At 38.5% G+C, this 14,905-nt stretch overlaps 1 protein-coding gene across 4 annotated transcripts; it reads left to right on the top strand.

The window, feature by feature from the left end:
- The first annotated feature begins 969 nt into the window (after positions 1-969).
- C11H3orf14 (chromosome 11 C3orf14 homolog) lies at positions 970-14,882 on the top strand. 4 transcript variants are annotated; one of them, XM_048315530.1, is made up of 5 exons: positions 970-1,073; positions 2,637-2,717; positions 3,418-3,541; positions 8,223-8,297; positions 10,824-14,882. In XM_048315530.1, exons 2-5 carry the CDS (start codon positions 2,665-2,667, stop codon positions 10,965-10,967), a joined length of 396 nt encoding a protein of 131 aa, XP_048171487.1. In that variant the 5' UTR covers positions 970-1,073; positions 2,637-2,664; the 3' UTR covers positions 10,968-14,882. The 4 variants fall into 4 exon arrangements, with proteins under 4 accessions (XP_048171487.1, XP_048171488.1, XP_048171486.1 ...); XM_048315531.1 differs by lacking the exon at positions 970-1,073 and adding an exon at positions 1,212-1,571; XM_048315529.1 differs by lacking the exon at positions 970-1,073 and adding an exon at positions 1,213-1,527.
- Positions 14,883-14,905: the final 23 nt, after the last annotated feature.

The raw sequence follows: 14,905 nt of genomic DNA, 5'->3' as shown, positions 1-14,905 counted from the left end.
AGCTTTTCAAACCAAATGAGGACTGAGTCCTACACCTCTGTGACATTTACTGGAAAGTCTTGTCTTTAAATCACAATGATAAAAACCCAAAATTATAATAAGGTTTTAAGTACTATTTATCCTGACTGCTACAATAAGTGAGGGTAAGTTGACAAGTATATTAAAGAACTTCTGCTTATATCATTAAGTGAATTAATGTGAATTTGTTGCAAAAATATAAAGTCAGAGAATGGGGAAAAAATAGAAAATATAAAGAGATTAAAAATCACAAGAAACAGCTTCTGATCAGCAGTAAGAAAGGCTGGTGATGAGGTGTCACACTAGGATGAGAGAATGATTACATAGAAAACATTTAGGCAAGACAAGCACTTTCAGAGCAGCTTTTAGAAATCTGCAGCTGCACATGTGCACAAATCTATTGTATTTTTCAGCTTTATCTCGTTTGGAATTTTCTGGTTTGTGTTTTCTGTGAAGGACAAAACATTTACGGGAAAAAAGATTGATTAATTGTGCTTTTTTATTTGAAGTATATTTTGGTGTAAGTTTGCCTGTAAAGGACTAGACTCGCATCAACAACTCTTCAGCTTTGAGGCCAGGAAGGAACTCAGCTCTGACACACAGGCAGAATCACACCAGAGGGTTCGAAAACCATGTGGAGAACCGGGGTGGCACTGCGGGCGCTCTCCCGGGTCGGACATGGAAGGCTGCGCCTTGCACAGAGAAAGGAACACTCATTTTAAACGCAAATACCGGCTGACCCCGTTGGAGCTCCGGCGCACAAACTCTGAGATAGCGAGCGTGGGCACACACCACCCCCGGCCGCCCCTTCCTTCCCCGGCCGCCCCTCAGCGCTCCCGCGCTCCCGCCCCGGGCCGTGATTGGCCCCGCGTGCTCTCACTCCTCCAATCCGAGGGGGGTACGACCCCACCCCCGCCCGATCCCGCCCGCCCAAGCGACGGCTCGGCTCCACCTTTCCGGCCGTCTCCATGGCAGTGAGGGCGCGGGGTGTTTTAAGACGTCCCTGAGACCACGGCGGATGGTTACTTTCCTTTTCGAAGCTGGCGAGGCTAAAGGTAAACCAGCAAGTGTATTTGGTATTCTGTTTTTATTTCCCGACTCATTCTCCCGCAATCATACGGGATATTACATTTCAACGAGATCGTCGATCCATCCCTCCCCCCCCCCCGTTCCCAATGGTAGGGCTCAGGCGGTGCGCGGCCCCGCTGCGGCGGTGCTGCTCCTGCCCTATCAGGGCCGCGGCCTGAGGCGGAGCGGCCGCGGGTCTTGGGGTGGCGGTGCTGTCTTCGGCCCGAGGGGCCTCCCTGGGGCTTCTGGAAATTCGGGGACTGCCGGTGGAGCTTCATCCCGGGCTGCCTCAGGCCTTGGCATCCGCCCAGGGCAGCAACGAGTGTAGCGGTTGCCCCACGGCGCAGCGGGCGAATGCTCAGGCTGGGGCCATTTTGTCACTCGCGCTGGTGCTGGTTTATTGCTCCTGTTGTAAGCTACAGGCGCTCCTAAAAACAAGAGGTGCGTGCGGCGGGGTGCTCTGGCTTCTCCTGCCGCCGGTAAAGGTGTGTCGCAAAGCAGCACGAAGTGCCCTGGCTGAGGGAAGGAGCACTGAAGGGATGTGCTCCGTGTTAAACAAGGTGAAGCGTTAGCAACGGGCCAGGTGGCTAGACGTGTTTCCAGAGTGTGGTAAAACATGCATCCCTAGAAGATGCACCCCAACTTCAGCAGAGGCCACGTGTAAATCACTGGTTTCAGAGTTAGGGGTGACACGTGATAGTGAGAAGGCCTTAACTAACGTTATCTTGATGAGCTCTTTTAGCTCTCCCACCCTTTGACATTATGAACATGTGACAAGTTATTTAATTTTACTTAAGGTGACAACAACGCAGTCACCTCTGAGGTGAAAAAAAATAGGCAAAACATTTTCAGCCTTCTGAAAAGTGCTGTAGGATCTTCATTTGCATCAGTGGGCAGTTGATCTCCTTAATAGCTCAGAAAAAAACCTAATAAGTCCTAAACAATTTAAACTGTGCACTCCCTTATGTACTGAATTACAGTGCTGAAAAGCTGAGCTCAAGAAGTTATCACTTAATTTTTCAAGCATTTGGACATTAAGTAACTTAAGTTTCCTTTAGTAGCTTAAATTATTTAGTTAAGTTGCTTAGTTTAATCATGCCTGTACTCAAAGATAGTTTCCTAGGAACAGGTCCCTGTATCTGTGAGAAGTAGTTTACAATTATAACTTTGCGTTCGGTATAACATGATGAAAGCCAGAAATCAGTAATGTAAACGGTAATAGACAATTTATGCAAGCACAGTGTGTGTGTGTGATTGTAAGCATGTGAAACTCGAGAAAACTCAATGCTAAATCTGAAACTGAAAAAAAATTTGGTTCTTTCATAAATTATTAGAACACAGTAGCATTTTCCTAAAACATATTGTGAACATTAGTAGTGTGAATGTATTCAAAGCATAATGTAGCGATGTCTTGTTGCAGGTTTTGTGTAGATAGCTGACATATAGATATAATGTGTGCAGCTTTTTAACCAGAATGGTTTAATACTGGAAAGTATATGTTAATGTAGATCTTCAGAAGATTTTAATTTCACTCGGTTTTCCTTCCATAGAGTACAAAACCGGAGCAAACAACTGAAGATGTCATCCTGTTTGGCTCAGGAGGTTCACCTTGCTAGAAGACATGAGGAAATGTGAGTAGTTGTTTGTGTTGGGTCTTGTGAGATTCTCCCTGCCTGCACACGACCCTCGGTGCCAGTGAATCTCCGCTCTGCACAGCACAGTGGTGCTTCCGCAAGGGGCTGGAGTTCCAGGAGGTGGCACTCTTCCTTTAGAAACCATGGGAATTAGCATCCTTGCCTGCTGTTCCGGGTATTTAGGTTGATGAGGTTTTTGACTTCCAATGGTGGTGCTGGTTTAAGATCTCCATTGTTAACCTGTCACCGTTAAATTCCTGTTTGGGGAAGGTAATTGGATTCTCTCACTCAATGACTCAATTATAGAATTGCTTCTTTGTTGCCCTCTAAATTCAAATTGTGAGGCAAATACAGTAATGATTCAGAAAAATTTGCTTTTCTTGTAACAACTAGTACGTGCCAATGAGCAAATGTAGTGCCGATCAAGTCACCCCAACCCACCCTGTCTTTCCTTCTTCTGGGAGATTCAGCGTTTCTAAGCACCTCAGCATTTGAGGACTGCTGACTGCAACATTATAGCTTCGTACAAGCACAGCAGGTGATGGCTGCCTGTACCTTTTCCCTCCCCCAGCACACCCACCCTGCAGCTGGTTTAATTAGCCCCATAGTTTTGAGAAAACTGGGTAAGGTAAAAAGGTTATTTTCTAGGTCCTGAGCAAAATGTTCTACCCACTTAGCAAAATGTTTTCCTTTGTAGACTGTCTCAGAGATCAGAGCTGCTACAGCAGATGGAGACTTATTTAAGAGACAAAAAGACTAAAAAGACATGGCAAACTCAAGCAGCTGATGCAGCTCATAAAAGGAATGCAGCACTTTTAAATGTAAGTTTCTGCAACTACCAGGAACCGCATCAAAATGTCATGGTTATGTAGCTTAGATAATTAAAAAAAAAAAAAGAGAGAAGTGTTTGCTCTATAGTTGTCATTTGAATTCTCTTCTATATGGTTCCCTCTTCTGGAACTTGACCAAAAAGTATTAAATGACAAGTCTTTATTATCCAATGGCATCACTACCTATTTGCCATGCCCTTCTTACAAAAGCCTCGTGGTGGCAGCTGCTACTATGTATTTTTATTTTTTTAAGTACCTGTGGCGATGTAACACATGCTAGTACAAGTCTGCGTGAGAGAACTTCGGGGTCTGTCAGGACTCACAGCCCCTTTATGCTTTGATTCAAGACATGGGGATATGTTTGAAAATGGGCTGACCAGGCTACAGTGCTTTGGGCCAAGGGTAGGAACTGTTCCCCCACTGTGGTTAAGTTGTGGAAGAGGTTCTCAGTTTAAGCACTTTACTTTCAAGTCTGTAAAAGCAGTGTTTGGTGTTTCTGGCTCTTCGTAGGGGTGACACCATTAATAATGCTCATAGCTGTTCTACATACCAGTTGTCATATTTAGGTAAGATTTGTTTCCTAGGTAAATTCAGCAGACATTGGAGAATGGGCAGTTTAAAAGATCTAGATTTGATGGCAGGGACTGGAATACTAAAAGGCTCCTCTGGAACCCCTAACTCAGGCCTCTGAGTTTTCAGAGATAGACTTGACCACTGACATGATGGATTTGAAAAATGTGTGTTGGTTTTTCAGGAGACAGCAGCAAATTGAACCTCCAGTGCCATTTCTTTAAGCTCCTACTTATTAAGGGTCCATAATGCATGTATTGTGTTTATTGAAAAAGTAAGTTTTACTCTAGAAAATTACAAGATTAATTTGTATCACCAGAATTTCGTTGGGGTTTTTTCATGCAGAGCCTGGTTTAGGTTTAAAATGTTCACATTTTGGGTGGGTATAATTCTATTGCATTAGAGTTTGTATTTAAATGGGAGTTATATTTAGAGAGGGGCAGACAAGGCAGAACAGTTAGCCAGGAATGCCTTCTTAACTATTCTGTGACAAAGAAGATTTTTCAACTTGGACTGGTGAACTGATGCATTCTGGACAGGGGCGATCAACCCCCCCTTTATTTGTTATAGCAAGTGTAGGTGCTTCAGTGAGAGGCTGGGACAAATGGAAGGTTTGGTTATTTTTTCCATGGCTCCTACTCCGTTAATTAGTAATTTCAGCCATTATCACTCCTATTTTCCATATGCATTTTAGGTTACTTCATAAATAGAGGGTTTTATAAATTATTTGTGTTTATGAATGCATTCTCAGTTTACATATGCAGGCAAACACAATAAATGAAAGAGTATATTTCTCCATCCTTTATTGTACTGGAAATGGTAACAATAGCTCAGACATATACAGAGTGTAAATATTTCTGCAGTTAAACAGATATTTGCTATCTTCTGTCACATCCTCAAAATTGTTCCTTTCAAGTGTCAAAAATGTTGGTGTTTGTACAGAAAAAAAGCAAAATCATATGTATCAAAACAAATTCTGTTGCAGGATAAAGTAGCATAAATCAATTTAAATCTATTAATTTTATCCTAGTTTTAACAAGCATGCACTCCTGCAGATGCTTTTTGATAACAGAAGAAAACAGGAAAAAAAAAAATCTATGTAGCATAATATATGAGAAGCTTGAAAACAAGACTGATTAATGTGCCAGCTTCAGAATATTGTTCCTGATACCAGGCACTGTACATTTCACAGTTACCATGTGGAGAGTTGTTGATTTGGCCTACTCAAAAATACATGGACATGACGAAGTGTTATTTTTTTATTTGCATTTCTGGTTTTCTGCGTGTAAGCAAAATCAGTTGTTTTCAGTAATAGATCATAGCAAAAGCCATTTTTCTTTCTCTGTGCTAGTTGGAATTTATGCACAAGAAAGATTTCAAAATTAATTTAAATTCGAATCAGTAGGAAGCAAGGAACTAACCTTTTTTTTTTTTAATTGAAATTTTGACATTATAAGCATTTGTTCAGCATTTGAACATAATTATCAGAGTATTTTCCTCAATGTCTTTAGAGGGAGACTGCAGATTAGGGAAATCTGTGTCATTTGGTGCTTATATAATGTTGTTGTAATAAAAGCAGAAATTAGACTAGTATTTGTAATCTAATTTATGACATTTGTTTCTCAGTGATATTTCTTGTGTTTAGAAATATGTATTACTGTGGAACAGCTTGTAACATGAAATAGAAAAAAGTATGCTATATAGTAATTAGTACTGGAAAGGTAATTTAGAACAAATTTGCTTTCCTTCCCAGGCATGCAATTCCAGAATTATTTAAGCGAGATTCTGCCAGACTGATATCAATATAAGTGACAGCTGAATTTGGTCCCCTAAAAGCAATGCGTGTCTCATGCATTCCATTTTACTTCTGGGCAAGGGTCTTGAATTGTTTTTGTTCCAGTCCTTGTGGTTTTAGGGGAAGCGCTGTAAGATGCTCTCTTTTTTTCAGTACTGTGACATATTAGATTAGCTGGGTTTTTTTCCAAAGAAGTTTATACTGATTATGTATTTATTTTTATATTGGTGACAGGGATTTATTTTTCCTACAAAGCTTGCCAGTTGTGTAGACACACAAGAAGTGCCATCTAATCTTTCAGTAGTTCCAGTTATTTTCTAAAGCATACTACACCTTCCAGCAAAAATTTCTTTCCCTGTCTGTCATTAAATCAGTATTCTGAATGACAATAGACTGCACAACACAAACTGGAGTGAGCAACGAAAAGACATGTCCGATATCTAGGCTATGCCAAAATTACCTTCTCTACTAAACATATATGCACAACTGCTGTCTCCTTTCTTGCCTGAAAGACACTCATTTCCTATCACCATAAACATTCCAATGACTTGGCTGAGTCTATAAAGTAATAATTATTGATATTCTTCTTCCTTCTTTTTAAGATTCCTACAGTAATTAGGAAGAAGGAATCAGAAAGGAGGAAAAACCTGTGGAAGGATATGAGGTGAACATTACTGAATGATCCTTTATTCAGTATGGTTCATTATGATGGTAACTTCTCCAAACTTGGCCTGAGCCATTCTGATACAAGCTTCATTTGGTGCTGTTTGAGTGTATCTGTTCTAAGTATGTGCAATTTAAGTGATTTAAGCTTAAGTCACTTAAATCTGTGCTGGCCTCTTGTTATTTTGACATCGTGATTTCAAATGGCTTATGTCCTTTTTCCTGTTCCTTCTTTAAGTTTATCACATTAGTCTTTTCTTACCTGAGAAGGGGCAGCCATTTGCTGCTTCTGAGAATTTGGATAAACCTGAGACTTAGTTTACTCTTTCTCAGACATCCTTTAGCTTCCTACAGTGGTATGGATTTTGCTGTAGAAAAGGGAGGAACAGTTTGCAATTATGTACAAGAGAATATTGTAAAAGAAATTAATGAAATAAAATAAGATGAACACTAAATTGAACAATCTGATTGTATCTGTGTCACTAAGTTGAACTTCAGCTGACAGTAAGGCTGTTTTTTTGCTTTTATGAATCATACTCTACCGAACTAAACTTGAGTTGAACACTGTTTACTTATTGATGTATTCAGACTGGCTATTATTCAATACGAGTAATCATGTTTGGTCTCTCTTGTGGATATGCTCCTCCAGAATCTCACTCTTCTTTTCAGCAGCAGTGGTGGTGAATATTTGGGAAGTCCCTTTGGGGAATTTCCTCTCTCGTTTAGTTTTTCTGTTGTACTCTTCACACCCGCTCTCTGCTCCCAACTCTGCCATCTGCTATACTTTCTTTCCCCCTCCACTCTGTTCAGCTTTGGCTTCTTCACACCCCACTCCCACGTCCCTTTCTGTCTCTCTTCATCTGCCCACCACTCAATCTCTTCAATGTTTGGGTATGGAACTAAGCCCACAAGAACGGGTCAGAACTTTAGAGGGGGAGGGTGGTTAGTTTGGGGGCATGCTTTGATTTGTTTGTTGCTGTTGATTTTTTTGGTTGTTTCTTTTTTAAAAGATTTATTTTGGCCTCTGTGAATCCAGCACACATCCACTGGACAAGCAGAAACCCAAATACTGATTTTTTTTTTTTGTAAGAAAGCTATGTGAGGTGCATTGTCATCCAAGTTTGTCTGGTGAACAGCTTGCTGCAGCTCTACATTTTTGTGCACATGTTATGCATGCATATTAGCAAGTCATCTTTGTCTTGAGAAGTAAAGATCTTGCACATAATTTGCCTAGTTACTTTACAGTTACAGTAGCTAGAATACATACTTCAATCTTATGCAGCACAGAAAAAGGTGCTCGGTTCCCCTCCATTTCCTTAAGTTTTATACAACAGAATTTAACTAATTTACCCTGGTGTCCAGAGAGAATAGCAGTGTTTTACAGCAAAAGTCTTACTTGGTTGTGAAATGTGCTCTTGTATGAAAAAGGTGCAGCAAACATATTTAGCAGATGTAGGGTGTTAGTCTAAGCAGTACAAGTTGTATTTCAGAATGACTAAACAAAGATTTGAACTTTGGTGTTATTATTTGAAAGCTGTTTAGCTGTAATAGGTTTATTTAGTTAATTTAAATGTCTTTCTATGTGTATTTTCCTTTTAAAATTCCCAGTGCTTGTTTTTAAAATGTACTTTGCCTGTGTTTTAGGATATAGAAGCAGCAGAAAAAAGGCTTCAAGAAAGAATATATTTACTTCCACATCCCGATATTGTTAAGTTAGAAGTAAGTCCTAGAACTCTGTCTTTTCATTTGTTTTCATTTGCTCTTTAACAAATATTTTGCTTTTTTTTTTTTCTCTGAAGCATGTTCTTAAAGTGAAAATAATTGATTTTAAAATCCAGTATAGCCAAAGGCCTGTGTGTAGCAAGCTGAACCTTAATTCTGGAACAAGGTCCCTAGATTCTGGAGCATTTCTGGTGGAAATATTTAGCAGCTTTCAGATCTATACTAACTTCTATTTTAAAATGAAGTCAAATATAAAAAATTAATATTGTGAATATCAGAAAATTACTGTGTTTACTATGTCAGAGCTATCTAGTTTGTTTTATGTGGTCATCCTATTCTCAGTTTACCACAGATTGTCATCTTTACATTTCAGGGTCAACGGTTTATCAGCATGAACAGAGAAAATTTCACATCAATTATTTAGAGTTGTATGGAAGCTTCTAAAAAGTACTGCAGCAGGAACAGTCGATTCTTTTTTTTCCTTTTCAACCTGCAGTCTGTAAAGCATTACTTAAAGATAAAAATTCTGAGCAGTCAGATTCCCATTTGTTTCTTGCCCCAGTGGTTTGTGTATTCTGTGCTATGTGGTGGCTTGGTTCCCACAGGCACAGGAGCAGAGTGTCCCATGCTGATTTGGGTGCTGGGGCCCTGTCAGAGCAGGGTGAAGGGCCGGGTTTCAGCACTGTCAGCTGTGAAGAGAGGATTATTGTACCTCAGCTTCACACCTGCTGGGCAAGTGTTGTCATGCTTAGGCTATTACTTAAAGGAGAGGCATCGCTTCTTGTTCTGGTTACTATTCAAAGTTTTCATCTGTCATTGCATTTTGTAAATAGCCTACTGTGACTGTGACAGGGTGCACACTGGGTATGCCCCTTCAATGGCTTTTTTATTATTTTTAGACATTTTTAGGCAAAAGGGTACACTTTTTCCTGAATACTTGTACATTTTGAATGATGCTAAGGAAGATGCCAACCTACTAATATTAAACATTAAACCTGTTTTGATTGTGTTCAGAAGTAGTTTTAGCCTCTTCAAGGACTTTTGAGTCACCTCTAGAGCTGTTTGGGTCAGTTAGTCCCATGGTAGGTGTTAAGCTGCTTGAGGCATGTCGAGCGAAGTCCAAACAAATGGGAGGCTGCAGAGCAATTGCTCGTGGCTGCAGAATGTCTGTGCTCTGCAGCAGTGGTGAAATTTTGGAGAGAACAGAGTTACTATTTGAAGGAGAAGATCCTATTTCAGCTTTTTTTTTTATGCTTCTAGAGAAGAGTGTTATAAATAGCGGAAAAAGAAAACTTTCTTTCATAGTACAAAATTCTTGTGCATGCTTTGTTCCAAAACACTTCTGAGCATATTTCACTCAGCCATGTATGTGTCTGTATTAATATACTCTGAAAGTTATGGCTATAATGGATCCCCAGCTTGCTGAGTCGGAGTAGTTTTGTGTGACAGCACATATGCTTGTCAAAAAAGATTCTTTGAGTAAATCTGTTGAAGAAAATATTTTTGTAAACCTGCAAGAGCCATAGTTATATCTGAGTTACATGTAAGGATCAAAATGATTAGCCAGGAATCTAATACTTTGCAGGGAGATCTTCAGTTTTATGCTACACTTCTCTCTCATTATATACTTAAGTAAAGAAAAAAGGCTCACTACATATGTATCATAACAGTTTTCTACTGCAAAATGATGTTTTTCTGAATGGACATCAATGGCAAAAAATATGTATGTGGATTGATTAAATTGTTATCTTAGCACAGTTCTTAGATCACATTATTTTGTGGGGAAAAAAAATTATACCTGTGACTTAAAATTTTCCTGAAAATGCTACAAAGTTGTCCTTAGGATACCAACACAAAAATGGTGAATGATGAATAACAGAGATAAATAATACATTAAATTTATTACTCAGAGGCACAGTGTAAAGCAAGAGGAAGGGTTAGATGATCCACAGTGGTTCTTCTAGACCGCAGGCTAAATATACAGCACTTTCTAATTATTATTTTTGTGATCCAAATACTGGAGATGATTACTTCGTCAGTGAGTTATCAAGTCTAAAATTTTACTCAAATATTTTGAACGATAGTTCTGTATAGTACTGTAAACTTTTCTAGGATAATCAGTTTACATTGGTAAATGTGCAGCTTTCATTTCCAACATTTTTTTCCACTACAGAATTAAATTCCAGTAACATACATACTTAAATATAAAAGCTGCTTTTGGAAAAGTATATAATCATGGAAAGTAGTTTATTAAAGGTACTGTAGCGTGTAAACTGATGTGTTGCTTACCACAAGAGGGCACATTCAGTCACTTCACAGTTTGTCCTGCAGAATGAAATATTTCTAGGCTGATATTTTGTATCATACAAGAGATTAAAAATGTCATGTGTTAAGTACGTTGTTCTTTTCTGAATTGCTTTACTCTTAAAGTAAGATTTAATAATGCATTGCATCTCTGTATTGTTTTAAACTGGCTGACACAGATTTTGAAATTAAGTTTATTTTTTCTTATATCTTTCTCAGACTCTCTATTGGGCATCAATAAAAGAATCTCTTCCCAAGTGGGAAGAGTTTCTTTTAGGAAGAGCAGAAGTTCCTATTGGCTTTAAGAAAATGAAAGCTACAAAGCAGAGCATAAACTACCCAGAAGAAGATTCACAAAAATAAACATTTTAGTTTCATTTTGTTTTGTAATTTATCACTTAAGCAGAGATCATCCAGATCAGGCAACAGAATATCATGCCATTAAACTGAAATGTAAATAATTTAAATGAAAATTAATTATATAGGATAATTTGATTCCACTGTTGCATTGTGTACAATTCCTTATTTTTATTCTGTACTAGAGAGGCAATCCTCAAACAGGCTTTTAGGATCAAGAATGAGAAACATTGGTGTATAGATTTACACCAAGGCAATTGGGTTTTCAGTATGAGAAGAATTTTATATTATTTTTAATCCTCTGCTTCTACATATAAGTGCAATAAGTAAAGACAGAATCTTGCATTATCCTTCTTCACTTCAGTCATCTGTGCTGCATGCCTGCTCAGGGATGAGGGAGAAAGGAAGAATTTACTGTTAGCAGAAAAGGCAGACTGTGCATCAGAGTAGCCTTGGTTTAGCATCAGGAATCTGTGGAAGAACCTTAATGAGAGCAGTTGTAGAAGGAACAAACTTGAATTCCTGCATCTTGTTTTCCCTGATTTTTGTCATTGCCACTTTCATCGCTTCTACACCTCACTCCAGGCAGCTTTTCCCAACCTCCTTCTGCCTACATTGTATTTCTTGTCTAACAGGTGGGCAAACAAATCTCTAGGGCTTTTTGCTACTTCCAGGTTGCTTTTAATGCTATTTTCTTTCTGCTGATATAATCTACAAGTGAGATCTTTTTCTGAGACATGAAAAGTTTGAAAGAAGCAAACTGAAAAGTAACTGGCTGTGGCTGTCCAAGAACAAAGCATATACAGAAGCTGAGGATATAATATTTTCATTTTCAACCATTGAACAGCTTCTCAGCTTTCACCTACAGAGGTACAGTATCAGTGAGTTTTAATTGTACTGAGCTAACTAGGTATGAGAAATTCACTGGTACAGAACTTCTAAAAGTGTCAGCTCAGTGGAAGATCCTTCCTGGTTGTGACATGGCCTGCAGAAAATTAATCTTTCCTAAGCAAAAGAAGCCTAGAAAATATTAATTTCTTTTATTGTTAAGAACCTGGACTTGAGTCAATATACTGTTAAAATTTAATTTCCTGCAACAACATCATTCCACCCCAACCTGGAAGTAGTAGGAAAAAAAAAACCAAAACCTCTGCCAGTGTCTGAGGGTATGAAAATGTAATGATTATAAATATTGCTAGGCTGCTACGTATCTGAGCTATGCATCTTCATACTACATAGAGACCCCACTATTCAAAAAAAATTATATCCCTATGTAGCATGAAGAATCACTGACGCAACAAAATCAAAACTTTAGGTACAATGTAAAATTGTTGTATATTTTCCACAAATGAATTAAGAGTTCCTTTTAAACTTTTTCTATTGAAGTGTCCATTAAACTGATAACTTTTTACAGAAACTGCCATCTTAGAATTATCCTGTTGAGTGGGTGTTGGTGTTTGTAACAATAACGTTGTTTTCATAATATGTGATGGCAGATTAGCACGCTTCTCTGCAGTGTTGTTAACAGTTGTAATTAAGGAATAAACAGTAAAGGGTGTCAGTCCGATGACAATTTCATCTATAGTGTCACAATACAAAATGTCACAAAATATTAGAACTGTTATATAACTACAAAAATATCAAATTAGGCTTTCATCTTACAAGCTGAGAGCTTAAAAAAAACTTGGCATAGAGATCATTACAATTTTATACCTACTCAGTGTTCTGTCACAAAGACAACTTGGTAATATTTTCTTCTGTAAACTCACAATGTGATTCTCAATCTGATTTAGTGGGAATGTGTATGATCTTACAGTTGTAGAGCTCACATTTAAAAAGCAAGTAATTAGAACCAGTTGAGCACACAAGAAGGGAAAACTTATACATGATGCTCAGAATGAAGGGATGGATGAGCAGTTAGTTGCTAACAAAGAATGGGATTCATCCCGTTCTTTGCATCCAAAGGGAAATCACCTAAACTAAAATCTGGGCCCCTAAGTACTTTATACATGCGAATAATCTGGGTCTTTATCTCTTTCGACTCCACCTAATCACTGGGACACAATGCAGATGCTTACTGTCTCCTTGCCCTTGTGATTTCCCCTGGAAGGAGGTCTAAGTGTGTGGACAGTGAGGGCATGGAAGCTCCATGGGTGAGAGTTTGGCAACATGCGTGAAAGGCACCTGCAAGCAGGATTAGAGTAGTCACCATGCCACTGTTAGGTGCTCACATAGCATGCCTGAGAGGAAAATGAAATTATCTTCAAAGAAGGAATTTAACTTTTTTTACTGCAGCATAACTTTAGAAGCAGTAGGACAACTAGTTCAAGGAAAACTATTTAGAAACATGTCCAGAAAAGTGAAAACTGAATGAAGAGAAACATTTAAAGCAGTAATGTATGTAGGTGACTGCTCTCAGAGACAAGGGCCTTCATGTTGGCCTGTGGTTTGAAACAAATAAATGCCTATGACTGTGAAATAGCACAGCAATAGCAGCAGGGGCAACACAGCAGGGCCACTAAGGTACTGGAGCAAGTGTCTCCTGAGCTGGGGCGTGCAGTGGCGCGGAACATAATTATATGGTATCTCCTGTTCTACTTAGAATTTTTGAGTATAATTTACCATGGCTGGGCTAGCTTGATACTTGCCTTTTTATAGATAAAGATTTGAGAAAGCAAGTGTTAAACTTTAGTGTGCTTAAAAAGAATTTAAGAATCCCCCAAAGTGATTTGTACTAATCTGATTTAATATTGGTCTCCTGTGAGATCTTGAATGGGTATTCTTCACCAAGTCAAGGCAGTTACTTAAAACATGTAGTTACACCCCATCTTATCCCAAGCTTTTATATATGTATCAAAAAAAATAAAATATAGATATTACATCATATGTATCTTCTGTAATTTCCTACCCAACCTGAGTAAATGTCTTTTCTCTCAAAAAAACCCACCACATGCCCCCCCCCCAAAAAAAAAGAGAAAAATACCCCAAAACGAACAAACAAACCAAGGACAAACCAAACTTGTCACTCAGGAGTCTTGACTTGCTGCTTGCCCTTTTGTGTTACAATACATGTATGCATAAGGTGCAGTGGTCCTAGGGGCCTGTTGCTTCTTGTGTTTGTCTAGTAGTCAGGGGACATCAATTGAGTGAAGAGCAGTGAGGAAACCCAAAGGTTTTTCCTTGTTTGTAAGTTAATCTTGGAGTATCTTGCAGGAAGAAATAATTAATCATACTTTTCTAGGTTAATGCACAGATGAGTAACCCCAATACTAACCCAGGAGCACAGCCTGTTCACCCGTCTTGTCACCTCTACCAATACATTCCCAAGCTTTTTACTTTCTCAGTTATCTGGCTGTGGGGGCAGGAGCAGAAGGCAAGGCATGTTACTTTTCCCTAGCATAAGAAATTTGTTACTCTGCAGAATCTTTCACAAGCCTATTAATTTAATTTGAAAGTTCATTTGAAATAGTAAGTTGGTTTAGACACATGATATTTGACATTATGGTATCCTCTTGATTGTATTTATTCAGGATCATGTTTTCATAAAAGTTGGGAGCTAATTTTTAGGCTGAGCTTATAGTTTTTCATTTCTGTCTTTTTAGTTCACATAGAACAGGTTGGGGATGTAGATGCTCAGTTTGAGCTTGTTGGTACTGAAAAATAAGAAAACCAAATTTGAAATGGAATGTACTTTTAGAGGTTATATCTGAAAGAAAACATTATTTACTCCATAATGGTAATTTTCATAATATTTTAATAGTTGTGTTCAGATACAACTTGACCTTAAATATCACCCCAAATGCAAGCTGTTTTAACATATTTGTAATGCTAAGGTCTTCATTACTGTGATATTCTGTTTGCTCAAGGATTATAATCCATGGGTATACTGTGTTGTACTTGAAATAAAGCTTTGATCCTGTAGTCACTGCCTCTTGGATCTCAGT

Source organism: Corvus hawaiiensis, chromosome 11, assembly GCF_020740725.1.
Source record: "Corvus hawaiiensis isolate bCorHaw1 chromosome 11, bCorHaw1.pri.cur, whole genome shotgun sequence".
Lineage (NCBI taxonomy): Eukaryota > Metazoa > Chordata > Aves > Passeriformes > Corvidae > Corvus > Corvus hawaiiensis.
The sequence above is the reverse complement of the archived record's forward strand: the minus strand, read 5'-3'. Positions and strand labels throughout refer to the sequence as shown.

What these genes read in the sequence shown, in the direction of transcription:
- C11H3orf14 (XM_048315530.1), top strand. Translation starts at nt 2,665, where the DNA reads ATGTCATCCTGTTTGGCTCAGGAGGTTCACCTTGCTAGAAGACATGAG. An exon ending in GGAATGCAGCACTTTTAAAT is followed by an intron (nt 3,542 to 8,222) that starts GTAAGTTTCTGC and finishes CCTGTGTTTTAG; the next exon opens with GATATAGAAGCAGCAGAAAA. An exon ending in CCGATATTGTTAAGTTAGAA is followed by an intron (nt 8,298 to 10,823) that starts GTAAGTCCTAGA and finishes TATCTTTCTCAG; the next exon opens with ACTCTCTATTGGGCATCAAT.